This window comes from Vigna angularis, chromosome 1 (assembly GCF_016808095.1).
Source record: "Vigna angularis cultivar LongXiaoDou No.4 chromosome 1, ASM1680809v1, whole genome shotgun sequence".
NCBI classification, from domain to species: domain Eukaryota; kingdom Viridiplantae; phylum Streptophyta; class Magnoliopsida; order Fabales; family Fabaceae; genus Vigna; species Vigna angularis.
In genome coordinates, this window is record NC_068970.1 from 4,562,056 (window position 1) to 4,579,010 (window position 16,955).

At 30.4% G+C, this 16,955-nt stretch overlaps 2 protein-coding genes across 2 annotated transcripts; one reads left to right on the plus strand and one right to left on the minus strand.

Moving 5' to 3' along the window:
- Positions 1-4,898: 4,898 nt before the first annotated feature.
- LOC108337059 (FCS-Like Zinc finger 13-like) lies at positions 4,899-6,152 on the plus strand. The gene is given in 3 exon segments (XM_052871808.1): positions 4,899-5,593; positions 5,706-5,824; positions 5,827-6,152. Coding segments are annotated over 3 exon segments (747 nt in total). The 5' UTR covers positions 4,899-5,054; the 3' UTR covers positions 5,916-6,152.
- A 5,597-nt stretch (positions 6,153-11,749) lies between these two features.
- Positions 11,750-16,434, minus strand: LOC108338519 (oligouridylate-binding protein 1). Its single transcript, XM_017575439.2, has 12 exons — positions 16,129-16,434; positions 15,712-15,773; positions 15,317-15,419; positions 15,010-15,086; positions 14,871-14,932; positions 14,688-14,775; positions 14,460-14,535; positions 14,321-14,351; positions 13,530-13,649; positions 13,045-13,130; positions 12,648-12,821; positions 11,750-12,316 (listed from the first exon to the last, which is right to left on the minus strand). Exons 1-12 carry the CDS (start codon positions 16,207-16,209, stop codon positions 12,041-12,043), a joined length of 1,236 nt encoding a protein of 411 aa, XP_017430928.1. The 5' UTR covers positions 16,210-16,434; the 3' UTR covers positions 11,750-12,040.
- Between the last annotated feature and the right edge of the window lie 521 nt (positions 16,435-16,955).

A 16,955-nucleotide genomic window follows, 5' to 3' on the forward strand; every position in this document is an offset into this window, starting at 1 on the left:
ATATAATATTTCTCCAATCCTCTTAATCAAAATACTAATTTCAATTGTAGTTTCTTTCCAAGTCCACAGTTTGTTTAAGTTTTTCTAAAATACACCATTCCTTTAGTGAGAACATCAGAGTCAAAGTTATTATTGTTCCAATGCCTCTTCCTGTGCATTTCACAAGCGATATTTTATAACATAATACAATGAAACCTTAACACGTGATGAAACGAGGAAATATAAAATTATATCACCATCTCATTATTTCTTTATATTTTCTTTCTTTTTATTAGTTAATAAATTGCTTAATATGTAGAAATTTCTATAAAAAAAATCATCCAAATTTTTATTAAAGTGCTTTTATTTGGAACTTTTTTTATGTTGAGTTCTTTTTTTTTTTTTTACTTCGGTTTAATATTTTAGTATTTATGTCATTAAACGGACCAGTATCATTTAATTTACTTGTAAGTAATGTTTGTGCAAAAAAATGGTAAACGATGCCTAAAAATTGGAAATAAAAATCATGAAAAGTAGGTTACTTGTGGGTCCATTATGTGTATGCTTCCAAAGTTAATTTTTCTCCACCATAGCTGTTCTATGTAGTATTTATCTCCATGCAAAATCTTACTAATAGTGATTAAAAGTTAAAAAAAAATGATCTAATTGAATAATTACGATCTAATAATACATGGAAGATATGAGCTACACTATTCTTTCAATGGTCTAAGCTTAATGATAGAATATTTTTGGCATGTTTGTTTTAGTGTAGCGTGTGATGATACAATTAATATCGATCGATTTTGTTTTCTATTATTCATTCTTAGTTATAAAAACATGATTTAATTAACATATAGACACGCAATTTTCTATAGATAAATGTAACCATTACAATTCGCAATTAATGGAAAATGGCACATGTTAGAACATGAGTAAATATAGTAATAAGTAAAAATAAATAAATGTAATAACATTAAAAATTGTATCCACCCATAAAAAAATATTTATCCATAAAAACTAATTAATAATTCATAAAATATTACTCACACACACACACACACACACACACACACACACACACACACACACACACACACACACACACACACACACACACACACACACACACACACACACACACACACACACACACACACACACACACACACACACACACACACACACACACACACACACACACACACACACACACACACACACACACACACACACACACACACACACACACACACACACACACACACACACACACACACACACACACACACACACACACACACACACACACACACACACACACACACACACACACACACACACACACACACACACACACACACACACACACACACACACACACACACACACACACACACACACACACACACACACACACACACACACACACACACACACACACACACACACACACACACACACACACACACACACACACACACACACACACACACACACACACACACACACACACACACACACACACACACACACACACACACACACACACACACACACACACACACACACACACACACACACACACACACACACACACACACACACACACACACACACACACACACACACACACACACACACACACACACACACACACACACACACACACACACACACACACACACACACACACACACACACACACACACACACACACACACACACACACACACACACACACACACACACACACACACACACACACACACACACACACACACACACACACACACACACACACACACACACACACACACACACACACACACACACACACACACACACACACACACACACACACACACACACACACACACACACACACACACACACACACACACACACACACACACACACACACACACACACACACACACACACACACACACACACACACACACACACACACACACACACACACACACACACACACACACACACACACACACACACACACACACACACACACACACACACACACACACACACACACACACACACACAACATATATACTTTAACATAAAGAATCGAGATTGAATTTTATACTCAGTGTTTAAACTTTTAGGTTTAAAACTAATCTATATAAACTTTCGTTTAGAAAGATGTAAAGTTACATTTCTTTAATTGAATTTTATTAAATAATAGATACAATATTAATATTGATTTCATGTTCTAATAAATGTTTATACGTTATACTCTTACGTATGTATTTTATTTTATTGATATCACTTATCGACTCACAAATGTTCAAGAATGATGGTCTTATCATTACACTCATTAGTTAAATTTTCAAATAATTTATATGTGACTCACATCTTTACAATTATTGAATTTATTAAGATGTATTTTAAGAAATAAACATAACTTTGCAATACCTTTAATTCTATTATATTTGCATGTGTATCTCAGGGTAAGAATGAAACATAACATTTATTCAAATTAATTGATATACTTTAATTAATAACAATTTTATTTTACTTTTGTTACTCAATGAATTTCATTCCATAATATCACTATTTTTTTTCGTGAAGACAATACTTTTATTACAACTAATTTATGAAATTTAACATATTCATAATATTTCTTTACCAATATAATCAAAAGAAATAATATCACAATTAATTAGGTTTTTAAAAAAATTGCATCTAACTCTTAAATATTCTTTAATTAAATTTTTTGTTAAAATTTTTAGATATAACAACTTTACTATCAACAATGAAATATGAAATACGAGATATAAACTAATTTAATAATGATAAACACATGATTAATGACAACTAAGATCTTTTATGCTTTGTTCACATGTGAGGATTTGTGGGAGATGATTTGGAAGAGAGTGATTGAATGGATTTAAGGAAATTTGAAGATAAATTTTTTGTTATTTGTTTGAGTGGATTTTGAGGTAATTGAGAATGAATTTGGAGGTAAAATTTATGAGAATTAGTGTATAATTTGACCGATGTGACAAATAAAAAAAATGATTTAATTGGTAGAAATTGAAGATTATCAAAATACCCTTAGTAATAAAAATATTATATAAAATAATAATAATAATGATAATAATAAATAATAATATTATTATTATTATTATTAGAAGAAAAAGAAGAAAAATATAAAAATTATAAACTATAAAACAAGAATAAATATGAAAATTGATTTAAATCCTTGCAAATCTTCTTATTCATACGAAGATTGAAAATCACATACATCCTGCAATCTCCTCCATTTTCATCCGTGCTAATTCTTGAAAACATAACAACTTCTTATTTTTTATATGGGCGAATTCACGTAAATAAGATTTTCTTTTCAAACGATAATGTTAAAAGTACTATTGTTTTAAAAATAATATAAAACAAAAAGACAAAAACATTTTTATATAAATTTTATATGTAAATAAGTTATATTTATATATAAAAGAGAAAATAAATAATATTAATCATTGTGGAAAATGAAATAGTTAGTATGAGAACTTTTTTTTTCACTTGTAGAAAATAACATCCACTAAAAACAAAAGCAGTTGGATTCATATTAGCAATAAGTGTTTTCTTTTTTTTTTCTATTTGGGAACAGTGAGGGTCTATTTAAAAGGAGAGTGAGTATGTCTCATTTTTGGGCTTGAATTGTTTTGTACAGTGTCTTGGTGACGGTAATATTGATAAGAAAACGACATATTATTTTTGGGATATAAATGTAATTTGACTGCAATAAGTACACTTGTGATGAAGTGGGTCCACCTGGTCACTTTCACACGTCAAATCAGTGGGCCCGTTGATGTTGTTGCAGTGATAGCTGTCCCAAAACATCTTGCATATCGCTTCAATCCAACGGTCAAAATATCATCAAATCCTTTTCAACCAGAGAGGTAACGACACTCAAACTTTTCTTTGGTCGGAGCAAACTCTCGTACGAAATATTAATGAAAAGAATAATGTCAAATTTCATTACATCGGTAGAGTAAAGATAAAAATATAATTAAAATAATATGTTTTTGCTTTACTTATACTTTTATATTCTTTTAAGAAAGATTTAGTTTTCATTATTAAAAAGATCATGATTTGATATTTACTTATATAACTTTTCATATTTTGTTATATTTTTATTGTTTAGTTTTAGGAGTAAAATGAAAAAAATTATATTAACGTTAATTAAATAAGATATTATATGAAATCATTTTTAAAAATATATATTGAATAAAAAATATTAATCATTGAGGAAAATAGAAAAACAAAAAATGTTAGTAAACCTAAAGATTATTTAATTCTATTATATATATTTTTTATTAAAACAAAATTATTATTTTTATTACATAAATAATGAAAACTTTCTTAATTGAGAAGGAATTGTTCTGGTATAGGTTTGAGCAATTTGTTTTTTAGTCTTACTTTAATAATATAAACATGACAGCAATTTTTTTTGTATAATTTATGTAGGAAGTCATTTTACTTTATTTATAGCAAAATAACTACATCTTCCCATTCTCTCTGTGCATATGATTCCATTCATTATATATATAATAAATTCTGTGAAATATCTTTGTTGCTTCATGATTTTTGCCAACTGATAATGTGTATGAGAACAATAATAATATTGAGATGAAAGCATTCACGTGATTATTGAATTAAGTAGTGTATTACGAGGAGTGGTTACTGATATAGGGAACCTAACATCATAGAGGGTGTTAAACAAATGTATGTATTCCCTGTAGTGTATCTGAATAATTGAACATGACAAAATTTTCAGAGAGTGGGACCCACAGAGAAGTGAATAGAGACATAATTAAGGTTAAATAATAGATTATTGAATAAAATAATAAAGCATGAAATATAAAAAATGAATTGTTGGGTATTTCTCTAGCAACGATGAGAGGCATAATTCCAAAGAAAAGCAGGGGCTTAGGCCCAACCACTCCATGAATTAAAAATCATAACTTTCTCTACCTCCTCTTATAAACACACCAACCCCTCATACTTTCTCTCTATTCCAACCCTCCCACTTTCCCAACCAAATTCTCATCATGTTGGGGAAGAGGCCCCGACCCATGATCGGAAAGTTGTCGGAGTTGTTGGTCTCAAGGGGTCGTGCGGTCACGCTTCCGGACGCCGCCACCACCACCGTCGGAAGTCCAAGAACTCCATCAGGCCCCGTGATGCAGTCTCCAAGAGGCTTCAAGAACTACCACCCTGGTGGCGTTGGTCTTGGAATTGTGGTGGCTCTTGATAAACAATCCAACGAGGTTTTGCCCAAACACGCAGTTTGCACCTCCAATTTGAAAATCCAAGAGGAGTTTGATGTGGAGGAATACACCTATGTCACACGCCATGTACCTAACGAAACATTCACCAAGGTATACTACGATGGGGGTCAAGGCGAAATTCAGAGACATGACTATTCTAACAACAACAACAACATCAATAAGAACAACCTCGGTGTGTTCAGAAGAGCCGCACCACAACCTTTATTTGAGTCTGAATCATCATATCCCACATCGAATTTTCTCAGTTCGTGCAACCTGTGCGGAAAGAAACTCCACGGCAAGGACATATACATGTACAGGTATATATATATATATATTTATATATGAGAGCTTCATCCCGACAAAACTTTGATTAATCAAAGGTTGGTGTTTTAGGTTATGATAATAATTGGGTGTGGTTTTGTGATGCAGAGGAGAGAAAGCGTTTTGTAGTCCAGAGTGTCGTTCGAGTCAAATAATGATGGATGAACGCAAAGAGAGGTGTGGATCGGAAGCATCGAGGTCTGTTGAGATGTCAAGTTCGCCTTATACCAGGGAACAGATATTTTCAACTGGGATTCTTGCACTTTAAGGTTTGGTGGTGACAAACAAGAAATCGATGATGCTACCACTCTACGATGACTCTATGAATAAGCAATACTACGTACATAAAAATAATATATATACGAGTATACTGTTATTGACCATGATCTGGAATTAATAAATATGATTACGAGAGTTAACCAAGACAGCTTGATCTGAAACAAAAACAAAAGTTTTGATCGGCTAAAGGGTAAAGGGTAGATAGAAACTGTGATGTATTTTTGTCCTATCAAGAACAAGGCAAGAGTTATGGAATTTTCAGATCTCAGTTCCTCAGATTAAGTTTCTTTCTGTTTCTGAGTTCTGCCTCTAAGATGAAATAACTCATCCTGTTTCTGAGATTTCCTTCTTCTTCTTTTTCCTGTTGAAACATCGAATAAAGCTTCAATTTTGTAACATCGTAGAAGTATGTGGGTATTGTATCAGACCATCCAGAATTTGGACCACAAGCTTAGAAATTTTAATTCATAGTTCTTCTTTCCTATGAACTCAGTCTCCTATAATTTAGCATTTTTTTATTGTGAGATTATATTCTCCTAAAATAAATTTCATGATAATTTCTTTTAAGGATTATTCTGAATACCATATAAAATACAGTTTTGGACCTGTGAATATATATATATATATACATATACAGAGAGAGAGAGCGAGAGAAAGAGAGAAAATAAGGATTTGTATCTTTATAATCAGACTGCCTGTCTTAATATTTTATTTAAAAATCACGTTTGTTGAACTTTTAAACCGAAAAAATCAGAATCTGAAAAAGAAAACAAGACTGAGATTTTAAATAATTTAAAATTAATTATTTACATAAGGTTAAAACTAAAATAAAATTTAAAAATTTGGAAAGAAAGGAAACACGTGTTTTTAAAGTTTAAACCATTATTGCAATAGAAAAGAAGAAGAGTTGAATAAGAAGACGTATATGAAGCAAATTCGAAGCGTGACACGTATAGAATAACTTTTTCGATGTGGGATGAGATGAGTATGAGAAGGAATCCAACCATCCCCACTAAGAAAATAATGAAAAGGAAAAAAAGAAAATAATGAAAAAAGTTAGGATCTTTTGAGGGAATCAAATAATGGTTCCCAGCTACTTTTTTTATGCCTTCGAATCCCTTTTATTATTCCTCACCATATGCCCCATTTTCTCTATTTCTCCTCCGGAAACTTATTTAATCTTATAAATTTTAATCAAATTAAAACCTTCTCATCAACCTACTTTTTTAAATATTTGTTAAACATTTGAAAATGCTCAAGGCTCTCTTCAAACAGACTCCATCACCGCCAATTTTAATCCATAAATCAAAATAATATATTCAGAATTTTTCATTGTCACTGTTACTATGAAAAATAATATATAATTTAGTATAATTATAATCAAATCTTCAAAAATATTTTCGGGTGTTAAAATATTTGAGAGGTAAAATATAATAAAATTAAAAAAAAAACTTATTTTTATATTAACTTTTATGCATGTAAAAATTTATTCTGAAGGAGCCAAAGTCCTCTTCAAGGAGCATTAAATTCTGACACATATTATAACTAAACAAAAAAGTACTTTTATTTTTTCAACTAGAATTGAAATTTGTTTATATTTAAAACTACAATGTATTTTGAGATTGAAGTAAAAGTCATAACACATTTTAGTTGGTTTATCACCTAAAAAAAACATTAATATAATTGGGTTAAAGAAATTATTTTCATTCAAAGTTTGGGTTAAAAGAACTATTTTCACTTATTTTTTAAGTTCGAGAATTAAATATATTAAAGTTTTAAACATGAACAAATTTTAATTTTATATCTAAGTTCAAGGACTAAAAATATATTTAACTTTAAAAAAATTACACATATCTAAATGATTGTTTTTCTTTTCTTCAAATTATTGTACTCATTAATAATTGGATGAAAACTAAAATTTTAGGTATTTTTTTAATGTAACTAACCATATTGTTTATAAGAAAATTATATTTCATTTTATTTTACAATCTTGTTTTGATCATTTTTATTATAGAAAATTATCTTTTTGAGGGACTGATTAGTATCTAGTTTGTACAAGATTAGTGAAAATGTCAAGACTTACTTAAGTTGGGTGAACTTCTCTTAACATCAATCATTCCAAATAAACTTAGTGGACTTATTCAGTAACTTTATCACAGGTCAAATTTTGTCTGTTAACTGAGGAAGGAATTAGGAAGTAGTTGTCAACCTTAACATTTTGGACTTGATTATAATCCTTTGAATTATTTTTTTTAATTTTGAAAATTTCAATAAAAATCAATGACCATTATGGATGTAAAAGAAATAAAAATAAAATTGGTCAATCCCATAACCATGGTTGTTATTGAAAAGAAGAACCTAAAGTTAATCATTTTCAATAAAATAGTTGTTATTTAAGAGAACAACTGAATTCGACTATTTCCACCAGAAAGATCGAAATCTAAAAGAAAAACCTGAATCCAATATTTTTTTAAGATTTGTCATCTAAAAGATCAAATTACCATAATTAGAAGATCTCAAATTGAGCTTGAACTTCAATATATAAATTTAATAATAAATAATAATAATAAAATCTATTTAAAGACCTTATTAAAAATGAGGACATACTGAGACGTTTTTAAAATGGTTCCATTATACTTATAAAGAAAAAAAAAAAAAAGCACAAAAGACATGACATGAATACCTCAAACTTAAATAAAGTATTTTTGTTTGATTAGTAAATTGGCTTATTAGTTTACGTAAAAATAATCGGTCTATTTAAAATTGGGTCGTTGACCTAATCATAGGTAACAAAACACGTATTTAATTCTTCTAAAAAGTCAAACCAAACTGTAGGAAATTCATATTAAGTAAAAAGATATATTTATTTTATATGAATTAGAGATTAAAGATGTTTATTATAAACTTGAAGGTAGGAATTTTCTCTAACGAGTTTGAATAAATTAAGGTTTTGAATACTTATTTTGTCAAAAGTTTGTTAGTTTGTTTTGTTAGTGAAGAGTTGTTCCCGATTCTCCTCACTTTCCTATATTCACAGACTTAATGTTTTCCCTCTGCTTTAGCACTTTTCCATTAAATTTATGCTCTTCAACTTAATTTGTTTCAGAATATCCATAGAGTTAAGTTTAATCTAATTTTTAATTTAACGTGATTAAATTTATTTAACGACTAAATCAATCATTAATTTTTTTTTTAAAATTAATGTTTAATTTAGTGACTAAATTTTCAGCCACAAAGTCACTTAATTATTTCATAATTTAATTAATATATTAAAAATATTTTCCTCTCTTTATTTTTTTTATTCCGTTAAATTTCCTCAATATCTTTTCCTAAGTCTAGTCCTAAATTTTCTTCTAATTGTTTCTAAAGTTATTGTTCATGTGTAGTTTAGAAAATGCGTGAATGGATTAGTGTTTATTTTCTCAATATTGTAGTTTTTTTTTGTTTGCAAGTATTGTCAATCTCTATTTAAGTGACAGATTAAAAAATTTACTTCCAAATCTATCATCATTCACCTCCAGATTCACTCAAATAAACAACAAAAAAATTTATATTCAAATTCTCTCAAATCTTTTCAATTACTCTCCTCCAAATCATTCAAGTAAACAAGACCTTAAAATTTACTATTCTAATAATAAGTGAAACAATAAATTATGTATCATATCATGTCATATAATATATATATATATATATATATATATATATATATATATATATATATATATATATATATATATATATATGATCCAACAAAGATTACCCACAAAAACTACTCAGAAAAAAACCAAACGTGATGCATAACCTAATCATACAGAAAAAAATTGTTAGAATAATTTATTCAGTATATAACTATATTTTTAAACCTAATCATGCAGTAAAAACATATATTAGAATAATTTGTTCATGTTTCAAGTTTGTAAATGAATGTTTATTCTACTATTAGAAGCAAATTGAATGATGAAATTATCTTTTTAGATATCAATGATTAGTTTACTTTTTAACTTTATAAATAACCTTCTAAGTAATCAAATGAAGTAAAAATCATTAAATATAATTGAATTAATGTTTTAGGGTATAATAATTTTTTTAGTTAAAATTTGCTGATAAAAAGATTAAAATTTTGTTTTATTTAGTTCAAAATAAATTAACATGTAATTTGTTTCAAGATATAAACTTAATCTACTTCACTTCGTGTATCAAGTCGTTCATAAAATTAAATAAATAAAAAAACATATGTTTAAAATATTGAAGAAAAAAAAATACTAACCAACCATATAATTGCTATTGATTATAGTTCAGCTAATTCGGTGAATGGAATGAAACTATAAGAGGAGGCACAGTTCCTTGATAAACACTTAAGTTTGAAATAATGTGTAATAATTCTGTAGTCTCTAACATTGGTACCTATCTCAAAATCACCCATAGTATATAGTTTACAACAATTTCAAAACCAGATACCAAAGTCTTTCTAATAGAAGCATGCATTTTTTACTTCCTTCAACAAAAATAAGGACAAAGGAACTAAAATGTAAATTAACATGAACTTTAATATTCTAAATTTGTAGATAAATTTATTGAACAATGTTAAGAAAAGTGAATTTAAAATTTTATAAAATTTGTAAATTGAAATTTGCACTAATTTATATATTATAAATTTAAACTATAATTATGATATGATGTTAAAAAATAAATTTTAAACATAATTCAATCTTATAAAATCAATTTATAAATAAATAAAATATTTGTATTTATTTATATATATAAGTTATAGATTTTATTTCTATCTATGTGAAGCTTGTTAGAAACCTCTTCATTCTCAAAAAACTATATAAAAGAAAAAAAATATATCAGGAGAATGAACCATGTGTTAATGAGGAAGACAGTGTATTTATACTTTTCAAAAACAAGTTGAAAACTCGCCCAATAATTATAAAATTAAACTATGTATGCAAATAGTACTTTTTCTGCATTTAATATTCTCGACATACAATTTAAACTTCTAAAAATGAGGAAACTAAACATGCATTGAGAATAACTTTTTGAAGTTCTCATGAATGTGATATGAAAAACTTTCTTGTAATGGGTTTTTATAGATATTATGTCTGAGCAAAACAAAATTCTCGAAATCAATATTTTTTTTTATAATTCTTATACTAGTTCTAATACATATAATACAGATATAAAATAATAAGCAAAATAATATCATAAGTCTGTTTTACAAAGGAAATCAAGGAAGTTTCATTAAAATATTAATATTTATTTATAATAACACATGTAAAATATTTATTTAAAATACTTATAGAACATTATTTATGTAATAAAAACATTGTTTTAAGAATAAACAGTATTCTTTTTAAAAATACTTATAAATTTAATCAAATACATTGGACTTTAAAACTATTAGAATTCGATCAAAATATATTCCATACTTAACAGATTACACTAAAATAAACACGATCTAATCTGGCAAATGAATATAACGAGCTATTTTCTTTTGCTTGGTTGACGTACAAACTAGAAAAACATTACACTGTAAATTCTAATAACGTTATCTGGAAGTTTGATAAAAATCAATGTACATTGTAACCTAAATGCCAAGTATACATATATACTTTATTTAAATTATTGTTCTTTCGTGCCCATATCGTTAATTTTTCATGCTTTAGAGAGATGACTAGCTTACTTTTGTGAACAAATGCAAAGGGCATCATTTCCTCTCTCCGAAATATGAAAGATAGACAATCTGATCCTAACTTTCAAGAAAAAATTGCACAACTAAAATTGTAAAAAATAAAAATTATCTGCGTATTGATAAAGTTAAATAAACAATTAGCAAGTCTTAAATTCTCTGGTACTTCAGAAAGAGGAAAGGATACTAAAAAGACAGAAATACATAACTACGCAAAGTTTAATATCCCAAACCGCAAAGGTTAACGAACAATACAACCATCGAATGATCGTCATTAGAAAATACAAGACACACCATTCATGCACGCAGCGGTAGCATTAAAATTGTACGGACCATAAATAAGAACATAAGAAAATTTTGGAGGCTAAAGATAGAAAAGCAGACAAGGAAGAGGAAGACATAAACGGGTATTGTAGAAATATTCTTACGGTTTTAACCCTCCCTTTTTTATCGCAGGAAGATTACACAACACATTTTACTGATAGTACATTAGGTGCTGGGTGGTAGCAACATTCTGAAACCTTGCATCATAACCAGCCCCTGGAGCACCCATTCCCATGGCTACCTGTTTTAGGGCATGCTGTCCTTGCTGATGCAGAAGGGCGTGTGCACCACCCATTTTACTCAAAGCCATTTGGCGTTCATATGCTGCAAGACTAGCAAGAGAGAAACCAGGCACATTTGCAGAAGTAGGAGGCGGAAGAGGAGTAGAGGCAGTTCCTGGAGGAGTAGGTTTGCTACCCCATGAACACTGTAAAATATCAATTGACATGAGTGGATACATTTCCAGAGCCTTCTGATAGGAGTTCGAAGATCAAATTATGTATGGTTGAGAATCTTAGGGAACAAGGGATTCTGTTCTGACTTCTGAGAAATATAAATAAATTGTAGGCTTTTTACATAATTTAAAAAAATAAATAAAAAATCACAGATGACATCAAATACGAGTTCAATTATGCCGACACTACTTTTTTCCATTGGAACCCCCAACAAAGAATATTTGCCGTACGAAAAGCCATTAATAATACACGGCTAACATACTAGAATTCAATATACAAATATCCTGCTAATTAGCAACATACCTTTATAGGTTTGCCAAAGAGAATTCGAGCATTACCCATCTGTATAGCAAGAGCTGCTTCAGCATGGGTACTGTATCTCACAAACCCAAAACCTTTGTCTCGTTGCACCCTAACATCTTCAATAGTTCCGGCACCAAGAGAATGAAAATGGTGATGGAGATCAACAGAAGTGACCTGCAGTTTCACATCCTAAAATTGAGAGCTACCACAGCCATTTTACAACAAACAGAATTTACAGGACTAAGTTATACATACACACACACACACACACACACACACACACACACACACACATATATATATATATTAATGTAGTACGGAAACATTTTCCATCTATGCACAAAGCTATAAAATTGGCAATACAAAAAGGTAAAAAGTCTCAAAAATATATCCTTGCCTCCGGAGCAAGATTGCCAACATAAACCGTGGTATATTGAGGATTCTTCTCGGGGGGGTCATCATTGGTTATTTCCTGGCCTTCTTCTACAATATATAAATAAATAAAAACGCAACCATAAGCATAGATCATTCCCGAAACAATCTACAATCACATCATTATGATCAATAGATGGAAAAGTATCAATATAACTGCAAAAGATACATATATTTGAAAAAAGGTCAATCATGATGCACGTATACCACTGCTTGAAAAAATATAATATTTGAAATAAACTCATGAGTTTAAAATTTACTTTCAATTCAAATAACATCAACCAATGAATTGGTAACTTTTTACAACAGAAAATATTATAGATTTCATATTTACATGATAAAAACATTGGAATTCGATTGACTCCAAAAGAACAGCAAACCACAAAAAGTAAAGGGTAAATGAGGAGTCACTCTAAAAGGAAGTGTATTTCGGTAAACTTATATACTCACCTGATGTTCCATTAGTCAACTCCACGATACTTTTGGAATCCGAACTCTGCTTTTCATCACTTGCACTGGCCCCTTTTGTTGCCCAATTACAACGAATCTGTCTGCTTCCAAGCCATTTTCCTGAAGAGTAAAGGGGGAATTAGAACTTAAGAAACTATTGAAGCACCAAATCTTATACAGTTAACAACAAAAAACTTAAATACAATTGACGCGTCTAATGCAATTAACAAGGTTATCAATGACAGAAGACCAAAATCTTGCAATATAAACACATCACTGCAGCCTATGGCACCACCATTGCAGAAATTTCAATACCAGTGGGGCCAAAAAGTGCTTTATGTAGGCATTATGGTGGGGAGCAAGAACAAAATTATTAAGCAACAATAATTGGTGAACACAAATTGATGAAACGGCAATATAATGGGTCAAATAGCCCAAGGAAATTTATGTTCAAGGATTTTATACCAAAAATGGTTATTTGATCGGTAGAAATCATAACACCCCATTACTACATCCCGTTATGAGATCCCCACATATCATGTTTTTATTACATCATAGGAATCATGCACATACTAGATTAGTATGTAATTGTATATATAAAAAAGAAATGAACTGTGAGATATGGTTATTGCAAGCTTTAAACAATTTTTAGATTAAACAAGACAGAAAAAACATAATATAGTAACAAAGATTTGATTGCCATACACAACACTTCGCAACATTCATCCATACATCATGTGAAGAAAGGTAAAAAAGGAAAAACTAGCATTTACATAACGAAATGATCTTACCAGTCAAATCATTTATAGCACTTTGAGCATCCTGAAAAATTGAATCGTAGAACCAATACATCCTAACATTAGAATAAAAACACAAAAACACCCAAGGCTGAAAGATAAGAAACGTAGAAATAAGGAGATGATTTCATGCCTGCTGATTCCGAAAAGAAACAAATCCAAATCCCCTGGAACGGCCTGTCTTTTGATCCCACATTACCCTTGCATCACTGTAATAAAAATACCAAAATTATCATCATCATACTACAAATATGAATTTACATATACATTCACGTAAATGCACTTCTCAAAAAATATCCCTAGTAAACCACAAAACAGTCAAGCAATGAGAAGGAAAATAGAAGGGTACATAAAAACTTACGAACAACTAGGATATACAGAGAAGCAAGCATACAAAGTCGCATCTGTGACCTCAGGACTAAGGTCACCAACAAAAATATTGAAGTGACCTGAATCCAAATGAAGAGAAAAAGTTCAATTTTCTTTTCCACAAAACAGAGCACAATAAAATCACCTCAGAGTACATGATCAGCAAGAACATAACCTGAGGTATCCTCTCTCTGGCTGCTAGCATAAGCCCAGTTAACCTTAATAGGCTGCCCAAAACTGCAGGCCAAGGGTTTGTGTTAAATTACAAAATTAATAACATTTGCACCATAACTCAAAATTAGGATCCCACATACATATTCCTCCCATTGAGAGTTACAATAGCAAATGCAGCAGAACTGCGATCGAAGTAGTCCACAAAACCATAGGATGACTGCAGAAGACAAAATCATGCAGAGATCATCATCACTGAAAATTGAAATGAGACAAGAAAAGCAGATAACGTACAAAAACATATGCCTATCATCTAGCCAAATACCTTTTGGTGAATATACTACTCGTCATGCACTACAAGAAGCTAACGGGAATCATGAACTCTATCATACACTATCAATCCTTCACTTTATCCTCTATTTAAAGATAACATTATAGAACAAAGCTGACCTTCTCTTTCCTGATAAGCTTGCATCCTTCAAGGGCACCTGCAGCCGAAAAAAGCTCTTGAAGAAGTGGTTCTGTAACCTGGGGATGAATGTTGCCGACATAACTGCATATCCTCAAAAGTGGTTAGATGTATAAATGAAACATACAAACCAAAAGCTTAAGTCATTAAGCTCCGAGGACACAACGAATTGGATTCACTAACTACAGAAAACAGAGACCAACAGATGAAATTAAAATAAAAAATAAAAAATTCAAGCTAGGCATAATCTCTTAGAGGCAATGAAGTCAACAAGTTACATAAGGCAACCTAAAGTGGAAAAAATGACTAAACCAAAATAAACAAACAGTTGAAGATATTAATTTAAAAAAAAAATAAAATGTCTATTAACACTCACACACTGCGGCATGTACTCGAATCAAAGCCAGGTGGCAGATTTCCACTCAAGATAGGCTCTATCTGCAAAATAAAAATGTAAAAAGACAAAGAAAAAAAAAGAAAAAAGGAGTTCCTAAAAGCAAAATTATACACTCACCTCTCAACTAATCTAAGCAAAAAAAAAAACATTTACAAACCAAAGAAATACCAAATGTCTCAACGAGTAAACAAACACCAAATCGACAAAAAAAAAGTTTGCACCACAAAAATTACATGCATATATCTAGCAAAAAAACTGCAAGTTTATCATTAGTGGGAAATTGAAGAACAATCATTAATCAGGGATATAAAACGATAAATACTGAGGAGAATTAAGCTGAAAAATGTTAAGAATAAGTACTAAAGGAAAATGAGAAAATTAAAGGAAGAGTGGAACCTGAGGAGGAGTAAGGAGAGCGGGGTGGTGGTAGAGAGAGGGTTGCATCATGGCATGCTGTCTTAACCTCTGTTGCTGCATCTTAAATTCTAGGGTTAGGGTTGCAGAGGAAGAAGAAATGGGATTGAAAGAAAATGGAAGGAAAACTGAGAAAGAAGAGAAAGAGAAAAAAGAAAATAAAAGGAAAAATTAAAGGGAAAAAAGAAAAGAAAAAGAAAAACCCTCGAAAGAGAGGGGAAAGGAAAGAAGAGAGACCAGCGAAAAACGAAGAAAGATGGAATACTGGATTTGGAGGGACCTAGTCTCACACACACTTCCCCTTTAAAACTTAAGTTTAAAGCCTCTTTCTAAAATATTAATTAAAAAACATTAATTAGGACACACCAAGATAAGCTATTCAGAGGACCACCATTCATTTTGTTTCCCAAATTAGCTTATGGGCTTCTCTCCCTAAGCCCATACCTCACAAAGCCCTATTAAATACATTTTCTTCCTGCACCCACCATTAACTCACCCTACACACTCATGTCACCGTTATTTCTTTTTTATAACCCTTTGTGAATCGTTTCCGCCGTCGACGACCATGCCCACTGCCGTTTATGATATCATCGTGCACCCCTCAGTTATTATACCTTGCACTGACTATACTAGAGAAGTTATTTGTTTAAATTTTTTTAGTGTGATTTGAAATGTTGAGGTACTTATGTTAATGATTAACATATTATATATGGTAAGAAGAGAAATACACAGCTAGTGCAACAAGTATCATCATTTGTCCTTGTAAGACGCACAAAATAATATCTATTAAATAATAACCATTTGTTTGA